Below are 10,935 nucleotides of genomic sequence, written 5' to 3'. Positions count from 1 at the left end.
TAAAATAAAATAAAAAAAACAAATTAATAAATGTTATTGGACAAAACAATGCAAGCTCAAATCTGATTGGACAAGATCCCCCCCTTTGGCGTGATTTATAAAACGTCTGCAAAAAAAATTGCCAATCACGCCCATGCATAGTAGGGATGTGAGCGATATGGGCGTGATTGAGCCCCAAAAACGCCCAAAAAAACAACCACGGTGGTCTCAGGAAAAATAAAGATTCATTAAGATAAAGTAGATACCAATGTGTAACGTTTGTACACACCAATGCATTATTAATATACATGCATATTAAGTTGATGCGCAAAATAATTTCATGTATTTCATGATTATAGAAGTCAAGCTTATCATTTATAGGTGACATGGGAGGAAGGATGTTCAATAATCGTACCAAAGTTACATTCGCTTTTCAGTTTTTTCATGTCGTATTATAGAGCAATTTGAATTCAGATTTCAGATGGAGTTATGAATTTGTGAGTTTCAAACCGAATAAACCAAATTCAATCGAATTGTATGTATTTTTTTTATATATAAAAGCATTCACACTTTCCACTATTTCTAACCTATAATTACACTAAAAAGGTATTTTTATCCTTTCAATTAAATAATATTTTCTATACCTTTATCATAAATTTTTATCTCTCCTTCACTCACAACCAAGGTTGTAAGAATCGTTGGGCGTTAGTCGGTCGGTGAGGTACTGCCTATTAATTGGATTGTGATTTTATATGTAAGTTTCAGTTTTATATGTATATACACTCAATTTTTATGTATTTTTCTAATATTTTAACACCGTATCCGACCCAGATTTTCAAGTATACAAGATTAATTGCCGGAATTTACAGGTTTTAGTGAAGAATTTGGCCTAAATTTAGCCGGAATCGCTAGACTACCACCGTTTGGCCAATTATGACCGGATTTGACCACTGTTGACCGCTTACTGATTAATTGACCGGTTAGATAAAAATTACCCGGTGAACTTAGGACTAGCGAATAATCAGCGACTAATCGCAGGCTAGTCGGAATTTCTACAACCATACTCACGACCACTTTTAAAATATATTATAAAATTATAAAGGGTGAACAGTGTCCCTCTCTTTTCTTCACTTACAACCATTTACAACCAATATTTATAATATAAAAAAAACTCTCTTAAAAAATTTGGTGGAAGAATTGTGAATGCTTTAAGATATATATAACTTTTTTCTTTTTTGTTGAAAAACGACTAATCTATTCAAAACCAGAAAACCGATCCTTTTGGCCACAAGAAAAAAACACGGTTTTTAGCGCTTAAAACACTGAGAGTCATACAAGAGACATTATTTTTTTCTTTTCTCGCTCTCTGTTTGTTTTTCCATTTTTTCTTTTTTTAAGAGACAGAGGGTGTAAATTTATTACATCTTATGTTTTAAAAATAAAATATAAAAACAGAGGTGTAAGTTTATTACACCTTCTGTTTCTTAAAAAAAATAAAAACAGAGAGTGAGAAAAGAAAAATTTACGTCCCATTTGCGGTATGCGTATATAATGTATATATGTGTGGGCGCTCGGGGAACAAAAGTGAAAGTGCACTAATTTTAAAGTTATTTTACTAGTTTCGTGAAAATAACGTTAAAAGAAGGGGATGATTAATCATGCATCATGTGGTGGCGTTGATAGCCGAAAGACAAGGGGGTACATGCACTAATCGGCAGTTGTCTCAATTGCTGAGTGTTATGTGTCTTATATGAGTACAGTGGCGAATCTAGAAAATCCGCCAAGCCGTAACGTTTTATAAAAAAGCCGTAGCGAAATCGTAAAAACGTCAAATTTTTCCAAAATTTACACTAATTTTACACTACCGTCGGAGCGCCAAACCGTAGCGGAGGTTGCCCCTTCTTATATGCTAGGTCCGCCCCTACTTATATCCAAGGCTTGATGCAAAACTACTATCGAGCCGGGAGTCTCACTGGAAGCAGTCCCTCTATTCTAACGGGGTATATGTAAGGTTGTCTACATCTTACCCTCCTCAGACCATACCTTAGTTTTGCTATTGGTGGGATTTACCGAGTATGAGTATGATGGTGATGATGAAGAAGGTGTAATAAATTTGTAACCATATACATGTACTAGTGAGGCTATTAACTTGCCCCATGCCAGTAGCTACAATCCATAAATATAGCAATAGGGCTCGCTCTCTCTTACTGTATATTTTATTATTGTATAATATAATGATGATGATGCAGGCTGCGCCGATCGACCAAACGTACACCTAGCTTTGCAGTTCAGAATTTAATGATCCATCCACCAAATAGCCAGCCCAAAGTGTCTCCAAGGTTCAGTTTTGTATCAATAATTGTTGTACTCAATACTCATTCAATTAAGATTCTACCCCCCACAATATCAAGCCCCTTCTCTCACTGAAAATTTATGCGTGTTGTGTGTGTGAGAAATGGATAAGATGTACAGAAAGATGTAAAACTGTAAATGTTGACACTTGACACCAAAACCTAGTAAAAAGGGTAAGTTCCCATTGGTAGAAACAAGCACACAATTGTGTAAACCGAGGTTTTCAGGAGGTAGACCTGTTGTACCACAAGCCCTAGATGTTGTACCTTGATTTAATGATATACAAGGACACCACGTTAGGGTGATGGATCCAGAAAGTTTTCTTATGAGAAGTGAAAAATTTTAGGATAGATTGTTTATCGCTAAATATTAAAAAAATTGTCTAGTTCGGGTCGAGTCATTTCAGTTGTTAAGAAAATTAACATGTTTGTGAAGTGTTCACGAGCACGTACCGAACATAAGTTTCTGCTCGTGTTCATTCGTTAAGGAAATTCAGTTGTTCACGAACAGTTCATGAAAACGGGTCTCGAACACCAACGAACGCAAACGACTTAAAACGAACGTAAACGAACATTTAACTTGAAAACAAAAAATAGAGACATTATTAACCTTAAACATTCGACATAATTAGTTAAATACAATCATCAAATGATAAATCAAAACGCAAGAAGTCTACTACAATCACTAAAACTATGACTCAAGTTTAACAAACTTAGACATACTTATCTAGAATTACTTAGACATAATTATTCAAAGTTTAACTAATTTAAACATAATTATCCCAAAAAATGTCTTGAATATTCAAATTTTAGCTAACTTAGAAAAAATAGGGTTTCAAGTTTTCAATATGTTTAGATAAAATGTTTACTGTTTATTATTTTTTTTAATATAACTAAACGAACATGAACCTAACCGAACATATTACCGAACGTTCATGAATGCAGTCGAACGAACAAGACCTTTGTCCGTGTTCGTTCACTAAGCTAACCGAACGAAATTTTGTGTTCGTGTTCGTTCGTTAAGCTAATCGACGAACATAAACGAACTTCCCACCGAACGGTTCATGAATTGTTCACTGAACGTTCATTCATTTACAGCCCTATGATTGTCTGCAAAGAGAGAGAGAGAGAGAGAGAGAGAGAGAGAGAGAGGTGATGGTGGTGGTGGTGCAGTGGTGGATGTGTAGTGGTGATGGTGGTGGTGCGGTGGTGATAGTGGTGGTGTGGTAGTTTAGTTGGGAGAGAAACATAAAGAAGAGAGAGAAAGAGATATGAGGTAGAGAGAAAGATAGAGTAATCAGGTGTGTGTGGGGGGATAATAATAATAATAATAATAATAATAATAATAATAATAATAATAATAGTTAGTTTTTTTAAGTATAGGGATATTGATCATTTAACAACAGTTAACAAAATAATTCTAACGGTGTTAAAAATTTGTACTCAAAACGTTAGAAAATGAGAATTTGATATTTAGGGCGTTAAAACTTTAACTTTTGGATTTAAGTTGTTAAAACCACTAAAACATAGGGAGTTAAAAAGTAATTTACTCATGAAAAAAAATATGATGATGTAACATTGGTTTTGGATGTTTTTAGGTTTCCTTATTTGTTGTGTATTAGTGTTTTTTGATGTGACAACGGACGAAACACAATTTTATACGGGTTTAGAGTTTCTTATTGTGGAGGATTGTCTAAAACCCATGAAGAAGAGACAACCCACATAAAGATTAAACAACCTAACTTAAGCTTTTTACTTAGATGATTATGATAAGAGTTCTACTTTTGAAGAGTTGTGATAAATGTATTTAATCCAACTTCATTTTTACTTATTTAAGTTATCAAATCACTGATATTATCACTTTTATCACACTAAAAGGAAAAAAATAATTGCATTGATTTAATTAAAGGGGAGTACGATGAAAAATTTAAGGGTTAGGATATGTTTAGCTAACCCTTTTGAAAAGAATGACCCAACAAAAAATGGGTTAATGGATTTAAACACCCCCAACTATGGCCATTTGGCTGATGGCACTCTCAACTTTCACTTTGTCTCAGAGCACTCTCAACTTAACACATCGATTGTCATGGCACCCCGTCGTTAAATCTTCCCTAACCAGGTTAGTATAATGAGCCTATGTGGCAATTTAATCTGATGTGGCATTTCATACGTGGCATACATGCTCATTCACCTTCTTTAAAACCCCCAATCCCTAACAAACTCATTCTCTGTAAACCCTAATCCTAAATGATAACAAAATCAGACGCACCTTGGAGCAAATCAATCATCAACATACGATCAGGTCGATTTCCGTGAAGAACAAGCCCTAATCTTGAATCAAAATGAGCTCATCTTCTACGTCTTCATCCACAGTATCCAGAAACCCTAAATTGTTTAAGGTTGATTTGGAGGGTAATGTGTACTGCCATCATGATGTTGTAGCAGTTGTTTGAGTTGTTGGACGGAAACGTGTGCGGCAAGGTCAACAATTTTATGGATGCTCTCATTGGCCGGTATGTTCTACCTTAACTCCAAGTATGTTGCTTGAATTGAAATGATTGATTAACTGCCGTGTTGTTGGCTTTTGCAGAGATCAGACTGCAAGTTCTTCTTATGGAAAGAAGATGTTGACAAACTTTTCAACCAACATGCATCCCAGGGCAGGTTCAGTGCTGAAGACCTGAAATATGAAAACAAGCTCTTAGTAGAAGAGAATAGGTGGTTGAAAGCAAAGATATCTGGAACAGAGTCGAAATGGAACAAGCAATATGTGTTAACCTTATTTATTGCCATTAGCATAGTGTTGTATATGTTTAGGTAGTATGAACTGTGTTCTTGTTGTAATTGCACACTTTTGATGATATTTAATGCAAAATCCTAGTCCTTGATTGTATATATCTGCACATATATTTATATTACCAGATAAGTCAACATATCCAAACTGTATTTTGACCAACAAATGTCAAAAGTCAACTATGTAACAAGAAACATACCTCTAAATGGTCTGCACATATTGCTGCACATCTGAATGACCAAAAGTGGAATATCTTTAAAATGTAGTGCACAAAATGGGTCTGCACATGTACTGCCGTTGGCTGCAACCTGTAATGACCAAATATGTGTATCTTGACCAATGAATGGTCAAAAGTCCATCTGTCCAAACTGTAATGACCAAATCTGCAATGTGTAATGACAAAAACTACATAGTATAATGACAAAAACTGCATAATGCATAATGACCATAACCAAGACTTATACCATTACATAACCAACAGTTATCATCAACAAAAGTTATCCTAAAGAGTTTTAACATCACCACAAGTTATCCTAGAGAGTTATTACATTACTTAAACTTGTCCAAACAGCCAATAACACAAAAAGGTCATAAAGACCACAAAAAAGGTCAAATAAAGACCACAAGTTATCCTAGAGAGTTTTAACTGCTGCCTTATATGTTCCCTTTCCAGTTGACAGTTGACTTTTTAGTTGACTTCAGGCTTGAAATTTTGCTTCCCTCCTGTGTAGATGGCTGAGTTGTTCCTTGTGAAGCTAATGGAGTAGATTGCTGAGTTGTTCCTTGTGAACCTACTGGAGCAGATTGCTGGGTTGACTTCTGGCTTGACTTTTTGGGTCCCCTTTTTCTCTTTTTAGTAGACCCTACAATATAAAAATCAAAAGGAGTTAAATCCTACAATATACACATACAACTGCCTCCTTGAAACGATCCCTTGATGCAAACCGTATTCCAACTTTCCATGTAAACTTTTTCCAGTTGGTCTGTTCATTTACACTTGGAGCAGTTTCTTTGTACTTCTTACCTCTTATATCATCATCCTCACTCTCACCAGGAGTAGCAACATCACCATCAGATTCTTCGTAACTACTGTATCCCTCTACATGTGCAATCCCTGCATCATTAGACTCACTCAACTTACCTTCTTTTTCATAAGGTTTAGTACACTGTTCAACTAACTTCTTTTTAGCTTCAAGTTCATCCTTATTAGCTCGTTTAATGGCATCTTGTGACTGTCTCCATTCAACATCTTCTCTGTCTGAATCTGAGAAAGCTATTTCATCATGAACCTCATCTTCATTACCATCCTCAAGAAAACCATCATCTTCATCTGAACTTGACTCTTCTGTCCCAGTTAAGTCAGCTTTATAGTCACTGTCTTCATTGTCATCTTCATCTGCATACTCTTCTACTAACACCTCTTCTCCAATAGGCTTCTTTCCTGAGGCTTCTTTCGATACACCCTCTTGAACAATAGACTCCTCATCCAAATCAAATGCCCATGTAGCCTCTTCTACACTAGGCTGATTGTTCAAACCAACTGGTTTATCAGCAACAGCCTCCTTTCCTGAGGCAGTGGATCTAGATCTAGGGACTTCAAGTACAGGAGGGTTACCACTTTTGTCAGATGCCCTACTCACTCTACTGACATGGACTACTTTCTTTTTGGACTGGATTACAAGTTTTTTGGGCCGGCCTCTTCGTTTAATGGGTTGGGAACTGGATTGGGCTTGTGGATTACTGGGTGGTGAATAAGATTGGGCTTGGGGTTTACTGGGCTGGGACCTGAATTGGACTTCTTGTTCATGGGTAATTGGACAGACTTGAATAAATACCTCCATGAATGGTTCAGACCATGTTCGAGCCTTTAAAGCAATCTCCATAACATCATTATCATTCCCAAAAATCTTGAATTCGCCAGTATCAGCATTTAATCCATACATGTAAAAATCCCTACTTTCATAACACCCAGTATCCATTGCATACTCTAACAACTCAAAGTATGCAATGTGATCAACATCCATACGTATCAACCTAGATTCACCTCCAATATATTGAGGTTGATCAAAACTAAAATCCAATGATCCACCATACCATAGCATCACATCGATAACCTCCATCAGTGCAATCAGTGAACAATACCAGAAATATTGACAAAAAACTTACCTCGATCAGATTAGGGTTTGATCGCCATTGATCGCCATTGATGAACTTGAGAGCTCCTAATATGAAATTATCTTGGTTAGAGTGAAGTGTTATGATTTTTGGGGATTATAAACTAAATATTGACAGGGATGTTCCACATAAGCTCATTATGCCACGTATGAAATGCCACATCAGATTAAATCGCCACATAGGCTCATTATACTAACCTGGTTAGAGAAGATTTAACGACGGGGTGCCATGACAATCGATGTGTTAAGCTGGGAGTGCTCTGAGACAAAGTGAAAGTTGAGAGTGCCATAGGCCAAATGGCCATAGTTGGGGGTGTTTAAATCCATTAACCCACAAAAAATTATGTCTTTCTAGATAGTGATGTCAAATAATTTCACATTTATACTTATGTATTACAAAACATGATATGTACCATCGTTTACGTCTTATGATAGTGAAAAATACCTGCAAAACAAGTGCTACGCGAATAATATTTAGGTATCAACTTTGTGTTTCTGACTCACTTTTCGTCAACAAATGTTCGTTATACCCAAAAGTCTTAAAACTTGACACTGATTCGCGTCTAATCATTCCACGCACGCTCCTACAAATGGTTCAATTAAATTAAATATCTAATTTGCGCAAGTTTAGTAATGTACAGCCTAAAATTCAATTAAATTCATATTTACCTTTCTACAACGCTCTCATTATTTCCACACCCCTACGGCTATACGGCCCGTATAGAGTTATACGAGCGGTATAGGAGAATCTTGCACAAAAATAAAAGCCAGATTTTTTTTTCTCCATGTATACGAGCCGTATAACATTATACGACGCGTATACAATGTTATACGACCCATATAATGTTATACGACCCATATAATGTTATACGACCCAAACCTCATATAATGTACGGCCTGTGTAATGTATACGGCCCGTATAGAATGTTAATGTTTTTTCCATCATACGAGCCGTATAACATTCTACAACCCAATATATCCTTGACCATGTCATTGAAATAGTTCAAACTTCAAATCCACAATTCCACATAGTTAGCCCAGGAAAACAGCCCAAATTAGTTAAAATTTGAAAGTTAGATATATTTGTTTGCATGTCCCCACCCAGCCCACTTCAATCCATATTACAAATGGGCCGTATCTACCAACTGATCATTACCCAACCAACATACAAAGTGCAACAACCGTGAATGACATAACATAACTGGATCATAAACATCAAACACTGATAGAAGCCGATTCGAGATGGCTAATCTCCCAAGAGACCCGTAGAGTGGGTTAGGCTCCAAAGAACATAGATGAGAGAACAAGACAATAATAACTTTGATCTAATTTTTCTTCCCCTTTCAAAGTGCATCATACATGAATTTAAATATGCAAAACTAATCTAATAACTACCTAGTAAGTAACAACATGCATGCAGTAAACAAAGGAACATGGGGAACATGGGTATCATGCAAGTAAACGTGGGTTTGGTTGCTGATGTGTTATGAACGTATCACAACGTGTATATGTCGGCTGGAAATGGGAAATTTACGAAACCGTCTACTTCGAACCACCATATGTGCTGCAAATAGGCTGCAATGTTAAACCTGAAAAGTGGTAGGAGAATCAGTACATAATTTGTGTTCAATAAGGAAGGTAGCCTAAAAATAGTTGCAATTTAAAGGAGGCAATTTCGACCTGTTTACTTATTACAAGGTTGTGTCTTCCTCGTTAACAGGTCAAACGGTTGAAATATTTTTATTTTTATATTTTTTTGTGAAAAGAAGGGACGAGAGTGCATGTAGCTACCAACTAATAAGTCATTTAATCCCATTTGGAGAGGTATATGCACTATGAAATGCATATAAACATATATACATGAATGCACATAAAGATACAAAATACAATCTAGCAGCCGAAAATTAAGAATCGGTATAAGTTCAACTTCAGCAAAGTAGTGATCCTAACTTGATATTGGTGGTTAAGTTTCAATACCAAGTATGTTTAGTTTATTAAGGTTATCATGTCATAAAAGAATGTTCAATACAGTCATACAGAACCATCTGTAACTAGAGAAATGTATCTTCATCATCATCATCATCATCATACTCAGTAAATTCCACCAATAGCAAAGCTAACATAGGGTCTGAGGAGGGTAAGTTGTAGACAGCCTGCTTCCAGTGAGACCCCCGGCTCTAAGTAGAGAACTGTAAGAACAGTATCTACATTTGTACCTTTTCTTTGACTGTAATACATAAAGCGGTTACGTAACCACTAATTACCCTGCTCTCTTTCTAACCAGTGGCGGAGCTTGACCAAAAGTTTCGAGGGGGCGTAAAGTGATGGGACCCAAAATTTTTTTTCCTATCGTTATGTTTTGGGTCGGGTCGGATTGGCTATTCGATTCAAGTCGGGTTAAATAATAACAGTTTCAAATAAAACAAAGTATATATTTACCAAACTACCCATCATTTATATACAAAGTTTATAAATATTTAGGATATACAATTTAAGAAAAATAATCGGGGGGCGATCCCATATAATTATAAAATTTTCGGACGAAAAATCGGAACTTATACACTTCTAACCGAAACATTGGGGTGGGCGGGTGCATCCCCGGGCACCCATAATACTCCGCCACTGTTTCTAACTAATGTGATGTCTACCAAGAACTACATACAAATGCATTATGCGGTACCCAGAATTCTTATATTTTTTTTTCACATCGAGTATTGCACCCCTCATATCATAATACATAAGCATTAAGTTAATTACAAAAACTTATCAAAGGAAAAGAATCCCACCTAGATTCTTCAGTCGGAATCCAATTCCAGTATCTCCGATCGTCTATTCCAGTTATCGACATTGCCTTTGCAGAGATTGAAACACACACTCTTCCAGTTACCATATCCAACCACACTTCCTACAACGTCACACATCACAATTATCACATCTTATATACAACTCACATGAATTATAATAATAATCCATTCACACCAACAAACACTAACTAAATTCAATCACTTGCCTTATTGCCGTCGTCAAACGGGACAGGTCTAGAGAGGAGGGCATATATGTCTTTTTTACAAAGGTGTTGGTACCTCTCAGGAGGCATGAGATGTAGCAGATGTTGGTAGTTATGTGGAAGCTTTGATTCCCATATGGTGTCCGATGAGGCTGCGCCTCTAAACGCGCGGTTGAGGCGAGCTAGATTACATATCTCTGGCGGTGTAAGGTACATAAAAACACAAGCCACGCAGTTCTCCGGTATGTCTCCGAGCCCCGGTCCGTTGCGGGTTAACTTAGATGACGAGGCTCCCATGTATGTATATATGGAAAATAGTTTTGGTGGTTTTGTAAGTGACCGTTGGAGTGGTAGTTATTATTGGAGGGAAAGTTGTCCGTCTACCACATCCTTCCCCTAGGCGGTTCTTGTTGGTTTAATAATTGTATATGTCATTACATAGATTTGTTCTCAAATAAAAATGATGCCCTTTTACCATAAAATAATAATAATAATAATAATAATAATAATAATAATAATAATAATAATAATAATAATAATAATAATAATAATAATAATAATAATAATAATTTCATGACTATGGATGAGATCGGTATCATTATGGTAATGTATAGTGGCGATACTGAAATT

General features: G+C 36.1%; 1 protein-coding gene across 1 annotated transcript; it reads right to left on the bottom strand.

Moving 5' to 3' along the window:
* Positions 1 to 8,526: 8,526 nt before the first annotated feature.
* On the bottom strand, positions 8,527 to 10,724 carry LOC110902864 (F-box protein PP2-A15). Its single transcript, XM_022149215.2, has 3 exons — positions 10,309 to 10,724; positions 10,085 to 10,203; positions 8,527 to 8,887 (listed from the first exon to the last, which is right to left on the bottom strand). The coding sequence occupies exons 1-3, from the start codon at positions 10,600 to 10,602 to the stop codon at positions 8,794 to 8,796; spliced, it is 507 nt and encodes a 168-aa protein (XP_022004907.1). The 5' UTR covers positions 10,603 to 10,724; the 3' UTR covers positions 8,527 to 8,793.
* Between the last annotated feature and the right edge of the window lie 211 nt (positions 10,725 to 10,935).

The sequence above is a fragment of the Helianthus annuus genome, chromosome 13 (genome assembly GCF_002127325.2).
Source record: "Helianthus annuus cultivar XRQ/B chromosome 13, HanXRQr2.0-SUNRISE, whole genome shotgun sequence".
NCBI classification, from domain to species: Eukaryota; Viridiplantae; Streptophyta; class Magnoliopsida; order Asterales; family Asteraceae; genus Helianthus; species Helianthus annuus.
The sequence above is the reverse complement of the archived record's forward strand: the minus strand, read 5'-3'. Positions and strand labels throughout refer to the sequence as shown.